This window comes from Saccopteryx bilineata, chromosome 5 (assembly GCF_036850765.1).
Source record: "Saccopteryx bilineata isolate mSacBil1 chromosome 5, mSacBil1_pri_phased_curated, whole genome shotgun sequence".
Classification (NCBI taxonomy): domain Eukaryota; kingdom Metazoa; phylum Chordata; class Mammalia; order Chiroptera; family Emballonuridae; genus Saccopteryx; species Saccopteryx bilineata.
The window spans coordinates 27,119,575-27,141,127 of NC_089494.1; the positions used below are offsets into that span (position 1 = coordinate 27,119,575).

Sequence of the window (21,553 nt, forward strand, 5' to 3'; positions counted from 1 at the left end):
GAAGAACCAGAAAACCTAAATAGACCGATTACAACAAATGAGATTGAAACAGTTATCAAAAACTCCCAACAGGCCCTGGCCGGTTGGCTCAGTGGTAGAGCGTTGGCCTGGCGTGCAGAAGTCCCGGGTTTGATTCCCGGCCAGGGCACACAGGAGAGGCACTCATCTGCTTCTCCACCCCGCCCCCTCTCCTTCCTCTCTGTCTCTCTCTTCCCCTCCCGCTGCCGAGGCTCCATTGGAGCAAGGATGGCCCGGGTGCTGAGGATGGCTCCTTGGCCTCTGCCCCAGGCGCTAGAGTGGCTCTGGTCGCAACAGAGTGATGCCCCGGAGGGGCAGAGCATCACCCCCTGGTGGGCAGAGCATCGCCCCCTGGTGGGCGTGCCGGGTGGATCCCGGTTGGGCGCATGCGGGAGTCTGTCTGACTGTCTGTTTCTAGCTTCAGAAAAGTACAAAAAAAACCCCCAAAACTCCCAACAAACAAAAGCCTTGGGCCAGATGGCTTTACAGGCAAATTCTACCAAACATTCAAAGAACTAACTCCTATCCTTCTCAAGCTATTTCAAAAAATTCAAGAGGAGGGAAAACTTCTAACCTCCTTTTATGAGGCACACATAATTCTGATTCCAAAACCAAGCAAAGACAACACAAAGAAAACTATAGGCCAATATCCCTGATGAATTTAGATGCTAAAATTCTCAACAAAATAGCAAACCAGATCCAGCAATAAGTGAAAAAAATCATACATCATGATCAAGTGGGATTTATTTTGGGGAGGCAAGGCTGGTACAATATTTGCAAATCAATAAATGTGATTCATCACATAAAAGGAAGGACAAAAACTATATGATAATATCAATAGATGCAGAAAAGCATTCAATAAAATCCAGCACCCATTTATGATCAAAACTCTCAGCAAATTGGGAATACAGGGAACATACCTCAACATGATAGAGGCCATCTATGACAGGCCCACAGCCAACATCACACTCAATGGACAAAAATTAAAAGCAATCCCCTTAAGATCAGGAACAAGGCAGGAGTGCCCCCTTTCACTGCTCTTATTCAATGTAGTTCTGGAAGTCCTACCCATAGCAATCAGACAAGAAGAAGAAATAAAAGGCATCCAAATTGGAAAAGAAGTAGTAAAACTATCATTATTTGCAGATGATATGATACTGTACATAGAAAACCCTAAAGTCTCAGTCAAAAAACTACTAGACCTGATAAATGAATTCAGCAAGGTGGCAGGATATAAAATTAATACTTAGAAATCAGAGGCATTTTTATACACCACCAATGATCTGTCTGAAACAGAAATTTAAAAAACAATCCCCGCCCTGGCCAGTTGGCTCAGTGGTAGAGCGTCGGCCTAGCGTGTGGAGGACCCGGGTTCGATTCCCGGCCAGGGCACACAGGAGAAGCGCCCATTTGCTTCTCCACCCCTCCGCCGCGCTTTCCTCTCTGTCTCTCTCTTCCCCTCCCGCAGCCAAGGCTCCACTGGAGCAAAGATGGCCCGGGCGCTGGGGATGGCTCTGTGGCCTCTGCCTCAGGCGCTAGAGTGGCTCTGGTCGAAACATGGCGACGCCCAGGATGGGCAGAGTATCGCCCCCTGGTGGGCAGAGCGTCGCCCCTGGTGGGCGTGCCGGGTGGATCCCGGTCGGGCGCATGCGGGAGTCTGTCTGACTGTCTCTCCCTGTTTCCAACTTCAGAAAAATGAAAAAAAACAAAAAACAAAAAACAAACAAACAAACAAAAAAATCCCCTTCACTAATGCAACAAAAAAATTAAGTACCTAGGAGTAAATTTAACCAAGGAGGTTAAAGACTTGTACTCAGAAAATTATAAAACATTGATAAAAGAAATCAAGGAAGATACAAACAAGTGGAAGCATATACTGTGCTCATGAATAGGAAGAATAAATATTATTAAAATGTCTATATTACCCAAAGCAATTTATAAATTCAATGCAATTCCTATTAAAATACCAAGGACATACTTCAAAGATATAGAACAAATATTCCAAAAATTCATATGGAACCAAAAAAGAACATGAATAGCCTCAGCAATCTTGAAAAAGAAGAATAAAGTGGGTGGTATCACGCTTCCGGATGTCAAGTTATACTACAAGGCCATTGTACTCAAAACAGCTTGGTACTGGCATAGGAACAGGCACATAGATCAATGGAACAGAACAGAGAACCCAGAAATAAACCCACAGCTTTATGGACAACTGATATTTGGCAAAGGAGGTAAGAGCATACAATAAAGTAAAGACAGTCTCTTTAACAAATGGTGTTGGGAAAATTGGACATCTACCTGCAAAAAAATGAAACTAGACAACTCACACCATTCACAAAAATAAAACTCAAAATGGATAAAAGACTTAAATGTAAATTATGAAACCATAAGTATCCTAGAGGAAAACCTAGGCAGTAAGCTCTCCGACATCACACGCAGCAATATATTTGCTGATTTATCTCCACGCACAAGGAAAATAAAAGACAGGATAAACTAATGGGACTATATGAAACTAAAAAGCTTTTGTACAGCTAAAGACAATACGAACAGAATAAAAGGACAAACCACACAATGGGAGAACATATTTGACATTACATCTGATAAGGGGTTAATAACCAAAATTTATAAAAAACTTGTAAAACTCAACACCAGGAATATAAACAGTCCAATCAAAAAATGGGCAAAAGAAATGAATAGACACTTCAAAGAGGACATACAGATGGCCAATAGGCATATGAAAAAATGCTCAACATCACTAATCGTTAGAGAAATGCAAATTAAAACCACAATGAGATATCACCTCACACCAGTCAGAATGGCGCTCATCAACAAAACACCACAGAATAAGTGCTGGAGAGGATGTGGAGAAAAGGGAACCCTCCTACACTGCTGGTGGGAATGCAGACTGGTGCAGCCACTGTGGAAAACAGTATGGAGATTCCTCAAAAAATTAAAAATTGAACTGCCTTTTGACCCAGCCATCCCACTTTTAGGAATATACCCCAAGAACACCATAGCACTGTTTGAACAGGAGCAATGCACCCCCATGTTTATGGCAGCATTGTTTACAATAGCCAAGATCTGGAAACAGTCCAAGTGTCCGTCAGGGGACGAGTGGATTAAAAAGCAGTGGTACATATACACAAAGGAATACTAAGAGGCCATGAAAAAGAAGGAAATCTTACCCATTTGCGACAGTATGGATGGACCTGGAAACTATTATGTTAAGTGAAATAAACCAAGCAGAGAAAGAAAAATATCATATGACCTCACTCATATGAGAATCCAACGAATAATATGAACTGAGGAGCGGAATAGAGACAGAGGCGGGATCAAAGGGTCCAGAAGGAAAGCGGACAGAGGGAAAGGGGATGACAGGGTGATAGGATCGGACGAGAGCAGAAAAGCAAATCCTGGAGGGGAGGGGGGAAGACGTTATGGGGAGGGAGACAGAGGGGATGCACTGGGGAACATGGGGGAGGGAAGGATGTATTCAGGGGGACACTGGAATCTATGTAAACACAATAAATTAATAAAAAATTAAAAATAAAAAAAAACTACCCCCATGTTGTCAAGACAATGTTGAATCGCTGAACCACTGCCAGCAAATGGCCACCTGCAGACATTGTTATTTTAGAAAAACAAACTCATTTGTTTAAACCCCAATAGCTATGAGTTTTCTGTTACTTATAGTGGATATTTGCCTAAGATGTAAATTCTAATTCCAGTTCTCTACTAGCTGTACAATCTTAGTAACTTCAGTTGGAACTTTCTGAAACATGGGACTATGTTAAATAACTCTTATGAGGTAGGTTACTGTGTGGATCAAAGGAGATAACGCTTAAGAACTTCTTTTCACAATGCCAATAATACTGTAAAAGAGAAAGGTTGCTGTTATTGAGGGTGGGGGCAAAAGCAGGCCTACAGTTGTGAGTATGCAAAAGAGAGTTTATTCTCAAATTATTGTTAATTAATTATTGGATTATTTTTCATATGAACCACTGTAAACCCACTGCCCCACCCTGTATTTCTTAGGTTGTGCAATTTAAACTGAAGGCTCTAACTAGGAAGGCAGATCCTGCTTGTTTTTGCACGGATCTATGAGCTTCGAAAAGTTCCAAAGTCAATAACCTTAAAAATCAAAGAAAAACCAAATACGTGTATAAGAGAGGGTATACAAAAAATGTTAAATCCATATTATTTTTCAAAGACCAGAAGTAATAAATCCTTGCCAGATGGCACTTCTTGTTTGTTTTATTCTTCAAACCACACATGCAAATAAAACTAACGGCAACTACTTCCCCTTCTACGCTCTTACTCGGCTGTGGTTCTGCATCGGCAGCACGCCCCGGCTGCCCTGCACTGCCCTCGGGCATCCGGACAGGGCTGCTGCTCTTTGGTCTGCTGTCCGAGGTACTGAAAGGCAAGACAAAAGAATAGTTGGTTTTACACTATCCAGACAGAACACAGCAAGTACCCTAATTCCTTCATTTATCTATTCCCCACCTACTTCACCCACAAAATCAGAAATCCGACTTCTAATTTATATAAACACAGGTTAAAACATGGAAGAAAATGTCTTGAAATGTCTGGACTTAAGAAAGCAAAAGGCTATAACTATAAATGTGTATAAAAAAACATACAAAAGCGTAAGTGTTAATATTTTTCCCAAGTCCATTACAGCTATATTAGCACCTATAAATCAGACAACTGCAGAAAGTACCAATTTCATATTTCTCATGCTAGTCACCATAATATATAATTCAGGTAACACTTTATCACATTAGAAAAGTTGGAAAACCTATTTCAGTAAGAATCAAAATAATGAACCTATGAAAATTTCCGTCTGAATATCTAGAATACTGAACACACTAAAAGAACTGGTTTGGGGAATTTTGTTTTGTTGTAACTATTAAAATCTTTAATTATTATGGAAAGTTTCATCAATATTTTAAGTTACAAAGACAAACCATTGCTTACAAATTGAACAAATTACTCTTTCTTTTTTAGGTAAGAGGAGAGGAGATAGTGAGGCAGACTCCTGCATGTGCCCCTACTGGGATCCACCCAGCAACCCCATCTGTGACCAACAATCAAGCACAAAGCTATTTTTAGCACCTGAGGCTGATGTGCTTCAACAAAGCTATCCTCAGCACCTGGGGCCACATTTAAACCAATTTTGCCACTGGCTGTGGGAGAATAGGGAGAGAAAGGGTAGAGGGATGGAGTGAGAAGCAGATGGTTGCTTCTCCTGTGTGCCCTGACCAGGAATCAAAACCAAGATGTCCATCCTGGGCTGATACTCTATCCACTGAGCAACTGGCCAGGGCCATAAGTTACTTTTTTTTTTGTATTTTTCTGATGTTAGAAGTGGGGAGGTAGTCGGACAGACTGCCACATGTGCCCCATGGGGATCCACCTGGCATGCCCACCAGGGGGCGATGCTCTGCCCATCTGGGGCACTGTTCCGTTGCAGCCAGAGCCATTCTAGCACCTGAGGCGGAGGCCATGGAGCCATCCTCAACGCCTGGGCCAACTTTGGTCCAATGGAGCCTTGGCTGCAGAAGGGGAAGAGAGAGAGAGGAAGGAGGGGGGAAGAGTGGAGAAATAGATGGGTGCTTCTCCTGTGTGCCCTGACCAGGAATCAAACCCGGGACTTTCAAATGCCGGACTGATGCTCTACTGCTGAGCCAAATGGCCAGGGCCCACAAGTTACTATTTTTTAAATGAAAACAAAGAGAATTAAAATGTTGACAGTTTAAATCTGCAATATACATTGAACTTTTATGGTAATTATCAGAAAACAGTATCCAAAGAAACAGTGTAAGATCTTTCACTCTACTTGAATTTTGCTCTATTAATTATTAGCTAAAATACAAGTGTGTATCCTAGAAACGTTCGTATTGATAAAACTTAAGTATGAGAATTTAGAAAATGATGACACAGCTAAGTTAAAATGGATTCCACTCAACCACAGATCACCTGTTTGCTGGAAGCCCTTCTTCTACACTGTTCCGCAGAGTCACTCTGGATAATTCCTCTAAGGCATTTCGGTATTCTTTACAACTTAGGGTAAAAACAAGTTGAAAAATGTTAAACATTAAGCTCTACTTTGAAAATAAATCATATACTTTCAAATAAGCTTTGCATTATAAAAGCACAATCATTGTAAGTATCCATAATTAAACAGAAACATCTAACAAAAGTTATCAAGTAGAAACTTCATGAAGAAGATCAATGTATTCAGAGAGAACAATACAAAATACAACCCAACACACCAACTAGTATGAATATCCTCAAAATAGACTGTGAAAGCCTACATACTAACATTTAAGTCAAATACTTCCAGGGGTTGAAAAGCCAATTTAAACAAATGAAACTTCACAGTTAAGTATAATAGTAAGGAAAGAAACCAGAGAGTGCTTTTCAAGCTAAAGTTACTTAACTTTACAAAAAAAATTTATGTCGGAATGGCTGAAAAAAATCCAACTCTTGGACTAGCAGTCTGGGACCCCTTATTTGATAAATCAAATATCAGGGAACTCGCCTGACCAGGCGGTGGCGCAGCGGATAGAGCGTTGGACTGGGATGCCAAGGACCCAGGTTTGAGACCCCAAGATCGCCAGCTTGAGCGCGGGCTCATCTGGTTTGAGCAAAAAGCTCACCAGCTTGGACCCAAGGTTGCTGGCTCAAGCAAGGGATTACTCGGTCTGCTGAAGGCCCGCGGTTAAGGCACATATGAGAAAGCAATCAATGAACAACTAAGGTGTTGCAACGTGCAACGAAAAACTAATGATTGATGCTTCTCATCTCTCCGTTCCTGTCTGTCCCTGTCTATCCCTCTCTCTGACTCTCTCGCTGTCTCTGTAAAAAAAAAAAAAAAAAATAAGGGAACAGAAGCTTCTTTAAGTGAAAAGTATATATATAAAAAAAAGATATTTAGATGATATATGGCAGATACGTTCTAAGTATTATGTCAATAAGTAAATCAAAGGAAGGGATACAACAGATACTATAATACAGAGAATGGTTAGAGGATATAAAGATTAGGAAATAACTTGCCTAGTCAATCTAGTTATTTGGAGCTTGATTAGGAATCCTGTAATTAGCTGAGTAAACAGTATGTTTTCAAATATAAAAAGAAAAAGCTATCATGCCCAAAGAGTGTATCTTTTTACTTATATTTAATCATTTTGCTCTATTTTATGTGACCGATCTCCACAATAAGGCAATTAATATACAGAAAATATGAAAATATACCCATAGGTAGAAAAGCCTTCCAAATACTACCTGAGAGCAAAGGCAATGATGGAGCTGGGCTCCTTCTCACAGACCGCAATGGGCACCCGCTCGTGTTCATACATTAAGTAGTGTTTATCCGGATCGCTGTTCAAAATTTTTAAATACACAAACAGACCCAAAATAAGCAAAAAGTCAAATATACAAACAATTAACACACTGCAAGTTAAGGATAATCTTAACTACATACTGCATATTTATAAGAATATAATTAAGCCAAATTGTGTGTAAAACTTGAACAAACAGCCAAAGAAATTATATCAACAGAAAAAAAAATTTTTTTTTTTATTCAGTGAGAGGAGGGGAGGCAGAGACAGACTCCCGCATGCGCACCTACTGGAATCCACCCAGCAAGCCCACTAGGGGGCAATGCTCTGCCCATCTGGGGTGTTGCTTCATTGCTCAGCAACCAAGCTCTTCTTAGCACCTGGGGTGGAGGCCAAGAGCCATATTCAGTGCTTGGAGCCAACTTGTTCCAATTGAGCCATGGCTGAGGGAGAGGGAGAGGGACAGAAGGAGGGAGAGGGAGAGAGGGAGAGAGGGAGAGAGGGAGATAGGGAGAGAGGGAGAGAGGGAGAGAGGGAGAGGGAGAGAGGGAGAGGGAGAGGGAGAGGGAGAGAAGTGAGAGGGGAAGGGTGGAGAAGCAGATGGGCACCTCTCCTGTGTGCTTAGACTGGGAATCAAACCTGGGATTTCCACACACTGGGCTGATGTTCTACCACTGAGCCAACCGGCCAGGGCCCAGAAAATTTTTAAAGGCAATTAAAAATTATCAGAATTAGTTTTCAATTCAGAAGGTTCTGAATAGTCACTCTGAACAAAGCTTCCCACACTGCCAAGACTTTAGACCCTATTTATCTCAAATAGGATTTACAATGAACAGCAGAAATGTAAAAGATGTTGTTCTATGAGAAGCCTGAAAGAAAAGTCTTCTAGGAATTGTGAAGTAATACTAGTCCAACAAGCAATAACATAACACTGTGCTCTCCTATTAGCACATGGAAACTCAATGGTACAACTCCATTTTAACCCAAATCTGGCTCCCCCAAGTTCCACCCTAAACCCCCCACAGAACCATTCATTCATCCGTCTAACAGCTATTTACTGAGCACCTAATGTGTACGAGACACAGTATTAAGAAAAACCATTACAAAGCACCTAACCCAGTGGTCAGCAAACCACGGCTCACGAGCCACATGAGGCTCAATCAGATTAAGGACGTTTTTTAGCAAAGGCCAGCTTAGGAGTACCCTAATTAAGTTAATAACAATGTACCTACCTGTACAGTTTAAGTTTAAAAAATTTGGCTCTCAAAAGAAATTTCAATCGTTGTACTGTGGATATTTGGCTCTGTTGACTAATGAGTTTGACAACCACTGACTTAACATGTCCAAGATGTTAACAATACAATAGTGAAAAAAACAGGCATGGTAGAGTTTATAGTGTATTGAGGTAAAGAGACAAGTAATCCTGTAAAAAAATGTAATTACCTTCTGTGGTAAGTCCCTAAGGGAATCATGAGCCTGTGTAACAGAGAGACCTAATCTGGGTGGGGCAGGGAGCTGAGGGAGGGTCTAGTAAAGCCTTCCTGAGAAACAACGAATAGGCGTTAATGACTAAGAAGAAAGTGAGGGCCTGTGCAACACCCACAAAACAAGAGGGGCCATATCCCAGTCAAAAAACTAAGATGTACATACTACTATTTACATACTATTTACGTACTACTATTTACAAACTAAGATTTACATTCTACTATTATAGGTAGCATGTAAGGTTACTCTATTGTGAGTCTCTGCTGGTCTCCCCTCAGCACTGAGCACTCCTGAGAACAGTGACTGTTTTCCTTATTAATCTTGATCGACATCCTGAGGCACTAGAGCTGGGGCACGGGTCCATCAGCAGAAGAAAAACAAACTCATGCCTATCTATATTTTTCCCACTGTGAGCAAGCCCAGTACAAACCAGGTCACAGGAAAAGTTGTAGGGGTTGTTGTAAAATATCACTGCTGTTAGAAAAGTACTATGTCCCAGTAAATTACTGGGTCAATATCATCCTCATATAAAATCAGCAATATGTTTTTAGAATTTTGAGATCAATAGATGTAGCAGTATACCTCTAAATATATATAAACAATTATTTTCAGAACCAGTAATCTTAAGCATTAAGCAACATTAGTTAATTCTGTTCTACAAATCACACCAAAATATTTTTTTTACTATGATAAAATGGAATTTAGATTTGAGAAATACTATATATAGTTAAGACATTTAAATATATAGAGAGTAAATCGAGATAGATTTTCTTTTTTTAACTAAGTAAAAATATATCTACTCAACAGCCACTGGTTTTATAATACTTACAAAGGAAAAGGAATAGGGTTATAGCTGTTTCCTGGAAGAAAATTTGCCAAGATGGCTTTCATGGTTGATTTTTCCTTCACCTGGCTGTCTGTGGATCCCAGCAAATGTCCATCAAACACATCTAGGATGAAAAGTATTCTATGTACATGTTAATATTCAGAAGAGGAAAAAAAAAGTACAAAGCATCAATTTCATTTGTTTTTCTTTGTTTTTTGGAACTCGGACACATGATAATTACCAATTACGGTTTAAAATTTCTGATCTGGAATAATAACAATTATGGGCTGAAGGAAAAGCAACAGTGAAGCACACACAGCACTGACTCCACGGACTCCCCAGGGTTCACTGTTTTTACATTTTAACCTTTCTGAAACTGAGAGCCACCTACAATGGATGGCAGAGGCCAGGCAGCAGTCACAGTGGCAGGCAGGAACTCAGTACAGCTGGCCATTTGCCACTCAGCTCAGGTACATGCACCGTGGCCATTACATGTGAGTTTAATTGCAATTGAAAAGTCACTACAATTAAGTAGTTGCTGCTTAAGTAAAAGCGTGGAAAGAGAAAAGCAAGAAATAATAAATTCGCTATTAGTGAAACACACCTATTTGTTGTTGGAGAAATGGCTACAATTTTTCTTGTTTTTTACAAGGCAACAATCATGTGCTATAGGACTTAAATTAATATCCCCAGAAAGTAGAAAAAGCTGAATAACATTTTGTTACTGAGAGATTTACATGTCAAATAGAACTGAAAAAGTGATACAGTAAAAAGCTCTATCTAAAAGAACACATTCAATAAGTATAAAATGTGTAAATTCTAAGGGATAAGAGAGTAAGTGACTGGAACTGTACCTTCGGAAATGCTGGCCGTGTCCAGCTCAGGGGGCGCGCCCCCGGGCTGCTCTGGCAGGATTTCCGGGGGAGTGGGCAGCTGGAGGTGGGCGGAGCTGGTGGAGCTCTGACTGGGCAAGGCTGTTAAGAAGCGGTCCTCTAAAGAAAAACACAAACTTAAACGAGTCGTTTAAAAACATTAAGTCCTTTTCTACCCATAGTAATGGTTTTTAAATGCCAGATCATAGTTTTACTTCAGAAACCAAAGAATCTTAGCTTCCTAAAAATTATTTAGGGCATTTTAGTGCATATTTTCAAAACAGATACAAAAATCTAGATAGGCTACATGACTTGACTATGATCACATCTTAACCAAGTCTGACTCCTACCAATATTCTTTGCAACTGACCATAATGCAAACTTATGTTTATTAGTTCCATCAATTTAATAAGGAATAAAATTATGATACTATTGGGGGGAAATCACATGCTTATTCTCAAGGGGAAAATTCACTTAATTATGATAGAAAAATGCCAGGAACTGTATAAGTTGAGCTCCTGTTCTACACCAACAGTCTAAGTAAAAACGTACAAATTTTCTAGGATGTCATCAAGTTATTCAGTGATGTACTCTGAAAGACAGTTTATATCTTAAAAAGATTTCAGTGACATAAAAATCTAAATTAAACTCTGAAAGACTTTTGCAGTGAAACTTGGGAGTTGACTTTGTAACAAGCAAAACAAACATTAAATACCCTTTTTCCTTTGTTCTTCCCCTTGTTAGGAAGGGGAAGAGCAGCCTTCTTTATTTACCATTTATTTTGATAGCCTAATTTCTCTTCTTGAGATATACTTTATGAAAATCCTAAACTGACAAATGCTCTCCAGAACGAGAATAAAAGTCTATAAAGAACTACATCCAAAAAATTCTTGAAGTTAGTTAAAAACAACTACTAGACCAAGTAATGCCTTTAAATCCAATGGCAGGTGATCACGAGGCTCAAGGACCAACCTTTTTCTCCATTCTGAAGGCCTGGAGAAACATTCCGTGGAGATGCATCCACTGCACTGATCTGTACAGAAGAAAGAGAGTTTGTTCTTAAGGGAATATTAAACTCACATTAAAAAGTTTTAAGCAAGTGAATCTTAAATATTTTGGTCTTAGGACCCTTTGAACCTCTTAAGAGTTATTAAGACACTCAGCCTTTATGCAAGTTATAGCTTCCAATTTTACCTTCTTAGAAATTAAAACTGAAAGAGTTTTAGAATATGCATTTATTAATTCATTTAAAAATAACAAATCCATTATATAGTAATATAAATAACATATATTTTAATTAAAAATAGCTCTCCTCAAAAAACTGGTAATAGAGTGGCACAGATTTTTACTGTAACAAATACCTTAATGTCTAGCTTAATAGAAGACAGAGATATTCATCTCTGGCTTCTGCATTTACTCTGTTGAACTATATTACTATACTTGAAATATATAAAAAGAAATCTAGCCTCACACCAATATGTATTTGAAAAAGTGAAATCTTATAGAGCCCTTGAAAGGGTCTTGGACTCCCTGAGGGTCCTTGAACCACACTTGATATAAAACATGCAACATTTGACTGTTTAGTCAGGGGCACTGACCTCTTTTCCCTTAGATTGTCAAATAAAACATGACAACAGCCAAAACAACAATAGCCATCCAGTGTGAATGAATCAAAATTATACCTATTTTTGGTCAGGCCAGCAAAAAATATATTTTTTGGTGTGCCACAGAGTTTTAGTTATTAGTTTATGTGTGCCATGAGATGAAAAGGTTAAAAGTGCTTCTCTAAAAAGTAGCTCATTTCTTAGTATTAAAACATCTAGGAACTACTTATACTTATCCATTAGGCCTAGTAATCTTTTATTAGCCACTGGACGTTCCCAAGTCCCATTGTCCACAGATAAGATGTAATTACAATGACTACAGCCCTGTGTACAATTTGATTAAAGTTGTATCTTAGACTGGCACACAGTCCTTACTCTCTGAGACAAAGTATTGGACGATTCTTTACACCTTCATGGGGGCTGGAGGCAGAAAATAATAGATTGTTACCGCAACAATACAGAGCGCTCTACAGATGAAGCGTTTTTTTCCCCAATCCGCAATAGATTCCAACTGAACCATGTTCTTCCAAGGGTTCTTCACTCCCACAACGCTCTTATCATCTTATATACTTGCCTTGCAAACCAGCAAATGTAGACTAATATGTGCTAACCTTATGGTTGGTACTTCTGAACTGCTGCTGTTCAACTTCAACCAGATTGTCAGCTGCTATTCTGACACTTGACCTCTCTCGTCAAATTTTCCACACCTCCTCACCCGGAGATGCCCTCGCCTTGTCTGACCAGAAATTGTTTTTCCTCTTCACCTGCAATATTCACCTATAATGCACTCACTTTGCTTCCTTCCTAATTTAGAGGTCAAGATTTCCCTGTCTGCTCATCTGAGTCTTTGCTTACGGACTATATTCTCTCTCGCTGTTGTCGCCTTCTCCACTGCATATAAGCATGCTCACATCTCTGTTATAAAACAAAGTCTTTCCAGAACCCTCTCTTTCCAGCTACCAAGTCCTCTTTCCTAGTCCATAACCCATCCTTTAAAAGCATCATGTGCATTCTGCCAACTGATGGTTGTTGGTGCCAATTCAATGCCAACAGGAACCCCCAGTTTGGGGTGCACTGAAGAAAGAAGCTATACAGTGCAAAACAGTTCAATTGTGATACAGCACAGCAGTGAAAACAGCACGGCACTCGAACAGCTCTGGGACCAGGCTCCGCCCCACTAGACAGGTCCATTCTGCTCTGCTCTGCCCCAGGCCGCCGGCTATGCGCTGTGCTGCACCGCACCGCTCTGCTCCATGCCAACAGCTTTGTGCTGCTCGGCTCTACTCAGCTCTGCTTGGCTCTGCCCTGACGAGACATCTTCCGTGTCTCAGCCCAGCCCAGGAGATGTAGTCGCTCCGCCCTGCCCCAGGCCATCGGCTTTGCGCTGCGCTGCGCCACTCCGCTCTGCCCTGCTCGGCTCTGCCCTGGCGAGACATCTTCGGTGTCTCAGCCCCACCCAGGAGATGTAGTCTTCAGTGAAAAGGAAAAGTGTCCTCAAAAGTATATTTTCTTACCTTGCTTTCTTCCCCTTGTCTCAGTCTCCCAGGACTTGGAGGAACTGAAGGCCGCTTTCTCCCCTTTTCCTGTTGGAAAAGGTCCTGCAACCTACAGGTAAAGGAAAGGACAGAAACAAAGATTACGGTTTTGCTCTGACATCCTCAATAACATGTTTTCACCTTACAGCTTCAAAACCACAATAATTTGATTTTTCTATGTTGACTGCAATAGATTTTAAGGTTGTACATAACTAAGTTTCTGTGGTATTTCTAGTCAACTAATAAAGAGCTGTTACTGAGTTGACTACAGTTATAAAAGAAAAGCAAGTTATTTTGAGAGAGAACATAACATAATATCAAAAACACAGGCTTTAAAGACCAATCAATACCTCTGAACTCAAAGCCCAGATTTGACACTTAGCATCTATGTAACTGGGCAAATCCATTAGTCTCTTAGAGCCAGTTTGCTACTACTCTATAAAATGAAAAAGGTATATACATTGTAGGAGTTGGAAGACCAATGAAAAGAGTGAGTGTCCACCTAGTGCCTAAGTGCCTAGCACAGGGGTCCCCAAACTTTTTACACAGGGGGCCAGTTCACTGTTCCTCAGACCGTTGGAGGGCCGGACTATAAAAAAAACTATGAACAAATCCCTATGCACACTGCACATATCTTATTTTAAAGTAAAAAAACAAAACGGGAATAAATACAATATTTAAAATAAAGAACAAGTAAAGTTAAATCAACAAACTGACCAGTATTTCAATGGGAACTATGGGCCTGCTTTTGGCTAATGAGATGGTCAATGTCCGGTTCCATATTTGTCACTGCTAGCCGTAACAAGTGATACGATGCGCTTCGGGAGCTGAGATGCCTGCGTCCCGCGTCACTGGAAGTAGTACTGTACATAAGCGACGCCGCATATAGTACTCCTGTGCTCCTCTCACTGACCACCAATGAAAGAGGTGCCCCTTCCAGAAATGTGGTGGGGCCGGATAAATGGCCTCAGGGGGCCGCATGCAGCCCGTGGGCCGTAGTTTGGGGACCCCTGGCCTAGCGTAATCCAAATGCTCAATAAATAAATACTATAATCATTTAACTGAACATGTAAATAAGTATTAAAGGGAAATAGTTCCCAAAATAAATATTTAAATAAAGGTACAAAAATATAATAATTCAGCTGTACTAGATTCAATAAACTCATACTCTATAAGTATTTAAAACCACATTGAAGGCTATCTCATTTTTGTTTTGTTTTTCCATTTTCACAAACTACTTAAAGATCCACATATATATTGTAAAAGATGAAAAGAAGTGGGGGGAATAGTGGTGACAGAAAATAAAAGCTTCTACGCGTTGAGAGTAAAATAAACCGCCCATGATTAATAAAGACACATACATGAAAAACAGCACAGCAGAGCCAAGTTTGCAATAAGATTAAACCCCAGACTGCGGAGTCACACCTGCTGTTCCAGGCCTGGAGCACCTCACAGAGGCTTTGCTTCTTGGCAATGAGGGACTCAAAGACGGACTGCAGCTGCTGGGGGGTCTCCACGGAGGACGACAGGAGCCTGGCTTGCATCTTCTCAATCCAGTTCTTGAACTCGCCTTCTTCCATCTACAAGAAACAGAGACCGTTCGGCCCAGCTGCCTGAGACATACTCCAACAGCCTCCTCCAGTGAGGGAACGGTTAGCTCTGGGGTTTCTGTCACACAAATGCATTACCTCCTTTTGTGCAAAGATGTCTTCCATTTTTTCCTCTCTTGTTTTGCTAAATGTATCAGTTTTCAAAGATGTAAGTCTTTCATCGATAGCAAGATATACCTGTGAAACTCTAACGACATAAAGAATATTCAACACGTTACACACAAGACTTTAATGAAAATGTTTTATCTAGTCATAGACCGTTTTGCAGAAAAAGCCCTGAAAGGATGTACATCAGCAGTTTAACAGCTGCTGTGTCTGAGAGGGTTTGTCTTGTTTTTTTATTACTTATATATTGTCCACATTTTTATTGTTTTGAATCAGGCATATATAACATACAATTAGAAAGATGCAATTATTTGTTTTCAAAGAAAGCTAAATGAACAAACCTGATAGTTACAATAACTATAAATTATAGGCAGTCCTGAACAAAAAAAAGATGATCAAAGAAACCAAAACTTACTTTTGAAAAAAGTCCTTCAAATCCTGAAGAAGGGACACTTTTAATGGAGCCTGACGTTTAATGAACACTTTGGGGAGTGGAACGCACACCTCAAGAAGCCTAATAGGAGAATAACTGAGAGAGGAAAATACAAATAATAGTAGAAAAGTGAAAAACATGAATATTTCTAGTAAACGCATATTATGATGGTCAACTAAATCCTATGAGGCATTAGAGATAATAAAGTTTCTACAAAATAATATTTTAAAACAATCATAAGAATATTGAAGATAACTTTCAACCATTAGAAATATTCTCCTCAATTTTGGAAGATTTTTTGTTTCTTTTATCATGCACCATGATGTCATCTTTTATTCCCCCGAAGCTATCTTCATGTGCTTTAAAAACAAAATGACTGGGATATAAACCTGCACAAGTGAGGAGATGACCTCCTTCCTACCATCAGCTCAGACACAGGTACTCACCACCTTCGTTGCTCCTAGGGTTTATGTTGTCTCAGAAATGCTATATCTCAGTGGTCCCCAACCTTTTTTGGGCCACGGACCGGTTTAATGGCAGAAAATATTTTCACGGACCGGCCTTTAGGGTGGGATGGGTAAATGTATCACGTGACCGAGACAAGTGTCAAGAGTGAGTCTTAGACGGATGTAACAGAGGGAATCTGGTCATTTTTTAAAAATAAAAATCGTTCAGACTTAGATATAAATAAAACAGAAATAATGTAAATTATTTATTCTTTCTCTGCAGACCGGTGCCAAATGGCCCATGGACCGATACCGGTCCGCGGCCCGGGGGTTGGGGACCACTGCTATATCCCACCCAGGCCCTAGGTTCACAGTTAAAAGCTCTTGCTGAAAAGGGAAACAGGGTCCAATTACAAGTATTTCCTGAGGGCCTGTTATGTGTCAAGTGTTGTTTTAGGGTGCTAAGGATAAAGCACTAAACAAGGGCCCAAAGTCCCTCAGTCAGGACTTAGAAATAAGATCTGAATAACAAACAGGACAAATCAATACTAAAAATATGTGTTCTATCAGATGGCAAGGGCTATGGAGAAATGTGAAGTGGGAGGAAGCAGGAAACGCGGGGGCGAGAGGGAGTCAGGGCAGGGAGGTGGGAACTAATAGCAGCGGGCAGCGCTCTGGCAGGGGGGCGTTCAGACAGGGAAGAGCAAGAGCAAGGCTCCCAGGAAGGAGCCGACCTGGATACCTGAGGCCCAGCCAGGAAGCCAGTGAGGCGGCAGCGAGGGGAGCAACGGGAGAGCAGGAGGAGAGAAGAAGACAGCGGTACTGGGCAGCCAGAGCCTGCAGGAGCTGACAGGTCCGTAAATGGACTCTGGCTTTCACTCAGACACCCGTTAGAGGGTATGGCCTGAGCTGATTTTTTTTTTTTTTTAATTTTGGAAAGGAGGGAGGGAGACTGAGAGAGAAAGAGAGAAACACAGAGAGAGAGAGAGAGAGAGAGAGAAGCATCAACTTGTTTTCCCATTTAGTTGTGCCATGGATTGCTTCCCATATGTGCCCTGACAGTGGCTCAAGCAGGCGCCCTCAGGATTGAGCCGGTGACCTCGGGCTAAAACTGGCAAACTCAGCGCTCCAGGGTGACACTCTTTCCACTGCACTGTTCCACTGGCCAGGGCCCTGGTTTTCATTTAAAAGGATCGTTCTGATTGCTGTGTTGAGAACAGGCTGCAGGGGTCAAGGCCAAAGGAAAATTGGTTGAGGCTATTAAAATAATCCAGCGAAAGGTACAAGGCCCAGTCCGGAGTGGTAGTGGTGGAGGTGGTGAGATGTGTTCTGATTCTGGCTATATTTTGAAGGCAGAGCCTGAAGGCTTTCTGGAATCATTTAAGCCCACAGTGGTAACTACTCATCTCTGACCTAGTGATTTTAGCTCCATCCAGAATATCCGAATACCCTTATGGAGTTGGTGTCTTAGCAAAAGTTCTGACAAACTCTCAGATGCAAAAACAGAAAACAGTGGTTAAGAGTAACACCTTGGAGTAGCAGACACACAAGTCACATCATGACTCCATCACTTGTCGGCTTTATAAGTGAGCCTTATAAGTGAGCCTTAAGTGAGGGCAATAATACCTATCTCTAGAGGAAGGATTGAACAGAGCAATAGCACTGAAAGCTCGTAGCACAAGACTATGGCCCTTTGCATTTGCAAAGATGGGGGTGGGAGACAACAGACACTACAAATTAATCCAATCTAGTAATAGTGGAAATGTTACAAAGTCTTTCAGGCAGAATATGATTGCATACAAGGTCGCTTTGACTTCTTACCTAAAAGATGCCACCATCTGGTTATAGGAGAAATACTGGTGATAGTCATGGTGGATGGAGTGACCACATGGCTCAGCATTGGCTCTGCGAGTATACTGGTGCCCATAAAACCTAAGTTCAAGGTATTTTGCAAACGACATGGACCAAGACTCATTGGAAAGAGCAACAACTGGCGTTACCTGAAATTCAGCATAAATCGTTTGTTATAACACTAATCATATATTGAGACTCTCTTTTTAAAAAGAAAAATATTTTCTTTTCTAATACAAGTCTAATATATGGACTACAGAAACCTAAAAAAGAAAGAAATGTGTAGAGGTGGGTGGAGTCAGAGATGGCTGGGAAGAGCAGTGCCACCAGTAATCCAACCACTAACATCAATATAATAAAAATTCCTTCCTGTAGTTAGTTTCATAAACATTTTCCTAACTTAGAAACAGACCATAAATATGGTCCCTAATAAAATACAATTGTACAACTTGATTTTTAATGGCTACAGAGTATAACATTATACGGGTATATTTAAATAATCCTTATTGATGTACATTTAAGTCATTACAAGTTTTTATTTTGATGATGCTCTAATGAACTTCCTTGTATATACTTATAAATATCCATGATTATTTCTTTGGAATAAATTAATAAAAGTAGAAATTGATAGGTCGAGGGACATGAACATTTGCGCAGTCTTTGCCACTTTTTGCCACACTGTTTTCCAAAACAGGTGCCCTGGTTTACACAATCTTCAGTGGTGTCTGAATACCAATCCTCCAGCTTCCTTACCAATCTCAGGAATTCCAAATCCTTGAGATGTGATTTCTTGAGAAAGAAATAGAAACACACTTCACTGGCTTTTATTTATACTTCTCTGACTACTAATAAGTAAAGTTTATTTGCACAAATCCACTGGTCATTTATATTAAATTGCTTTGTCATGCTTTTTGCCCATTTTTTTATTATGATAGCTTACAGAAATTTTATGATTACGTATATTAATGTTTGGACATATATTCTATAACTTTTTGACACACAGATGTTTTTCCTTTTGGTGTAACAAACACTGCTTAACCTTTTCCTTCCTAGCATAATCCCAAAGACAGAAGACTTCATTTTAAAATAAAGTGACTATACCAAAGCAAACAGTATATAACGATCAAATGGAAATCATTCATTTAATCACTGGTATATCCAGACATTCTACAACATATTCTACAACAAAATAATACCAGCTGTCTAACAGAAACAAAAGGCCTATAAAAGCAAGTATAAAAAGTAGGACTGTTCATTGCAAGAAATGATATCTTGGCTGTATGTTTGCTACAGCAGAAGGCACTGTTTTTTCCCTCCTCAACCACTGACATCAGTGTAGAACACACTGTGATTTTACCTGTAATTCCCATATGAGCCTTCCAAAAGCACACTCTAGAGTAAGCCAATTAAGATACCCATAAAGTTAAATTTGGCACATGCTCACTGCAAACAATTTGGATAAAAAGTATATATTAAAAACAGAATATTGATACCAAATACTTCCTCTAGAGTTAATACATAAAATGCGTATAGAAGAAATAAAACATGTGGTCCTTTTCTCAAGAATGTACATGAGCCTGGCCTGTGATGGCACAGTGGATAGGGCGCCAACCTGGAACACTGAAGTCACCAGTTTGAAACCCTGGGCTTGCCTGATCTAGGCACATACGAGTGCAACCAAAGAACAGCTAGAGTGAAGCAACTACTTCTTGCCCTACTCTCCTTCTCTCTGTAAAATCAATAAATAAAGTCTTTAAAAAAAAAAGGAATGTACATGAAAAACCTGTATAGACCAATTTAAACATGGCCTCGCCTTGTATGGGAAATTAATATGCTATATTTCTTTTATTAGTCTGACTAGCCATAGAATGGAACTAAATAAGAATGTACTAGCAATCCAATTTGTTACTCTTAAAGCCATGATTTAATATTACTAATTTAGTGATCAAGGTTATCTATTCTGTAACAAATGAAAAGTATATAATCAGTCCTATGCTTTTACTTCTGGCCTAGTTTTCATAACAGAAGGCCCGCTCTCCTCAGGCTGACGCACACCAAGGGTTAATGTCAGAGCAAGAATAAACCTAAATGGATCTACGGGATTCCGCGTAGCCCCCCACCCTACGCCCACCACCCTGAGGCTGGTAGTTTTCATTCTCGGACAAGGCCAAAAGGACAACCGGACAGGAGGGATGTGTAGGCACCTGTTTCAAAGAACAATAACTCTTGTCTATTTCAGAGACCAGTAACTCTAGTTTACAAGTTGCTTGCTAGCTTCAGTTCCTGGAACAACCAAAGCAGCAGGCTCTGACCTTCAGATATGCCAGCTCCAGATTTGCTAGCCTTCAACCAGTCATTTTAACAAACTGTGCTGGCCTGCACCTAGTCTGCTCAGCAAAGAACCCTCAACCCTCTCCTTTTGATTACTTTGCTCTATTTTTTTGTTTTTTCTCCTCCTCCCTCCTTATATAAAAAAAAAAACAAAAACAAACCTGCTTGCATCAAAATATGAAGATGGGCTTTAGTGGACAAGAGTCCCCCCACTTTCTCAGGCTGCCAGCTCCTGCATAAACCTCCTTCCTTCTGCACCAGTCCTGCCTTTCACAAGTCTGGCTTTCACTGCCGCAAGCGGCTGAACCTGTGTTTGGTAATAATCTGTACCTCTTAAGATACTAGTGTGGGTATAAGCTCAAACTAACATCCCCGTATACTATAATTATTGTGTTACAAGTCTGTCCTCCCCTGGAGGGCAGGAGTCCTACATTGCTCTTTTTTCATTCCTAGGGCCCCTCATATTAACCAGAACACAGATGGTGCTAAGCAAGTGTTTGCTGAATGAATATACAAACACAACTGAGAATTGTCAAGACATAATTTCCATATTATGGTACCTAAATTTTACACAATGACCAGTAAGTTCTAAATCTTTAAGAAACAATCATTAAATGGCACATACAGCACTGGAAGGTAACATAAATAAGGAGCCCAATGACAAATAACACATTCAAAATAACAGACCGCTGTTCCTCACAAGAAAGAACTATACATTAAAGCAATAAATAGTGCATGAACTATTCTAGGCACAGAGCACGCATACCTGTTTGCAGATTCTGCACCAGGAATAGGTGAGAATTGTATGCTGATATCCAGGTACTGGCGAATCCAACTCTTTCAAGATTATCTGCACGCAGCCTTGGCCATGGACAAAGCGCCGAACGTGATGTACCATGGGGGTATCACAGAACATGCTGGGACACTGATAAGAAGGCCTTTGACACAAAGAAAGGCCTCACATTAACCATAAACAGAAAAGTGATGTGTGATGAATACCGTCTAATCAGAACCATGTCAAGAAAGCGCAACACCCTGTTTGGAGTAAGGATGATTGGGACAACCTGTACTGAATTCCACCTAAAAGCACG

At 40.3% G+C, this 21,553-nt stretch overlaps 1 protein-coding gene across 5 annotated transcripts in view; it reads right to left on the reverse strand.

The window, feature by feature from the left end:
• PIKFYVE (phosphoinositide kinase, FYVE-type zinc finger containing) overlaps positions 1-21,553 on the reverse strand; it is an 87,855-nt gene that overhangs the window by 13,913 nt on the left and 52,389 nt on the right. For all 5 annotated transcript variants that reach the window (XM_066278653.1, XM_066278655.1, XM_066278652.1 and 2 more), the window contains 12 exons: positions 21,229-21,400; positions 18,102-18,280; positions 15,817-15,930; positions 15,375-15,483; positions 15,112-15,266; positions 13,666-13,756; positions 11,520-11,580; positions 10,530-10,667; positions 9,679-9,799; positions 7,309-7,404; positions 6,001-6,084; positions 4,337-4,434 (listed from right to left, as the gene is read on the reverse strand). In XM_066278653.1, coding sequence (XP_066134750.1) covers positions 4,337-4,434; positions 6,001-6,084; positions 7,309-7,404; positions 9,679-9,799; positions 10,530-10,667; positions 11,520-11,580; positions 13,666-13,756; positions 15,112-15,266; positions 15,375-15,483; positions 15,817-15,930; positions 18,102-18,280; positions 21,229-21,400 — 1,418 coding nt within the window. The remainder of the gene's footprint in view (positions 1-4,336; positions 4,435-6,000; positions 6,085-7,308; positions 7,405-9,678; positions 9,800-10,529; positions 10,668-11,519; positions 11,581-13,665; positions 13,757-15,111; positions 15,267-15,374; positions 15,484-15,816; positions 15,931-18,101; positions 18,281-21,228; positions 21,401-21,553) is intronic.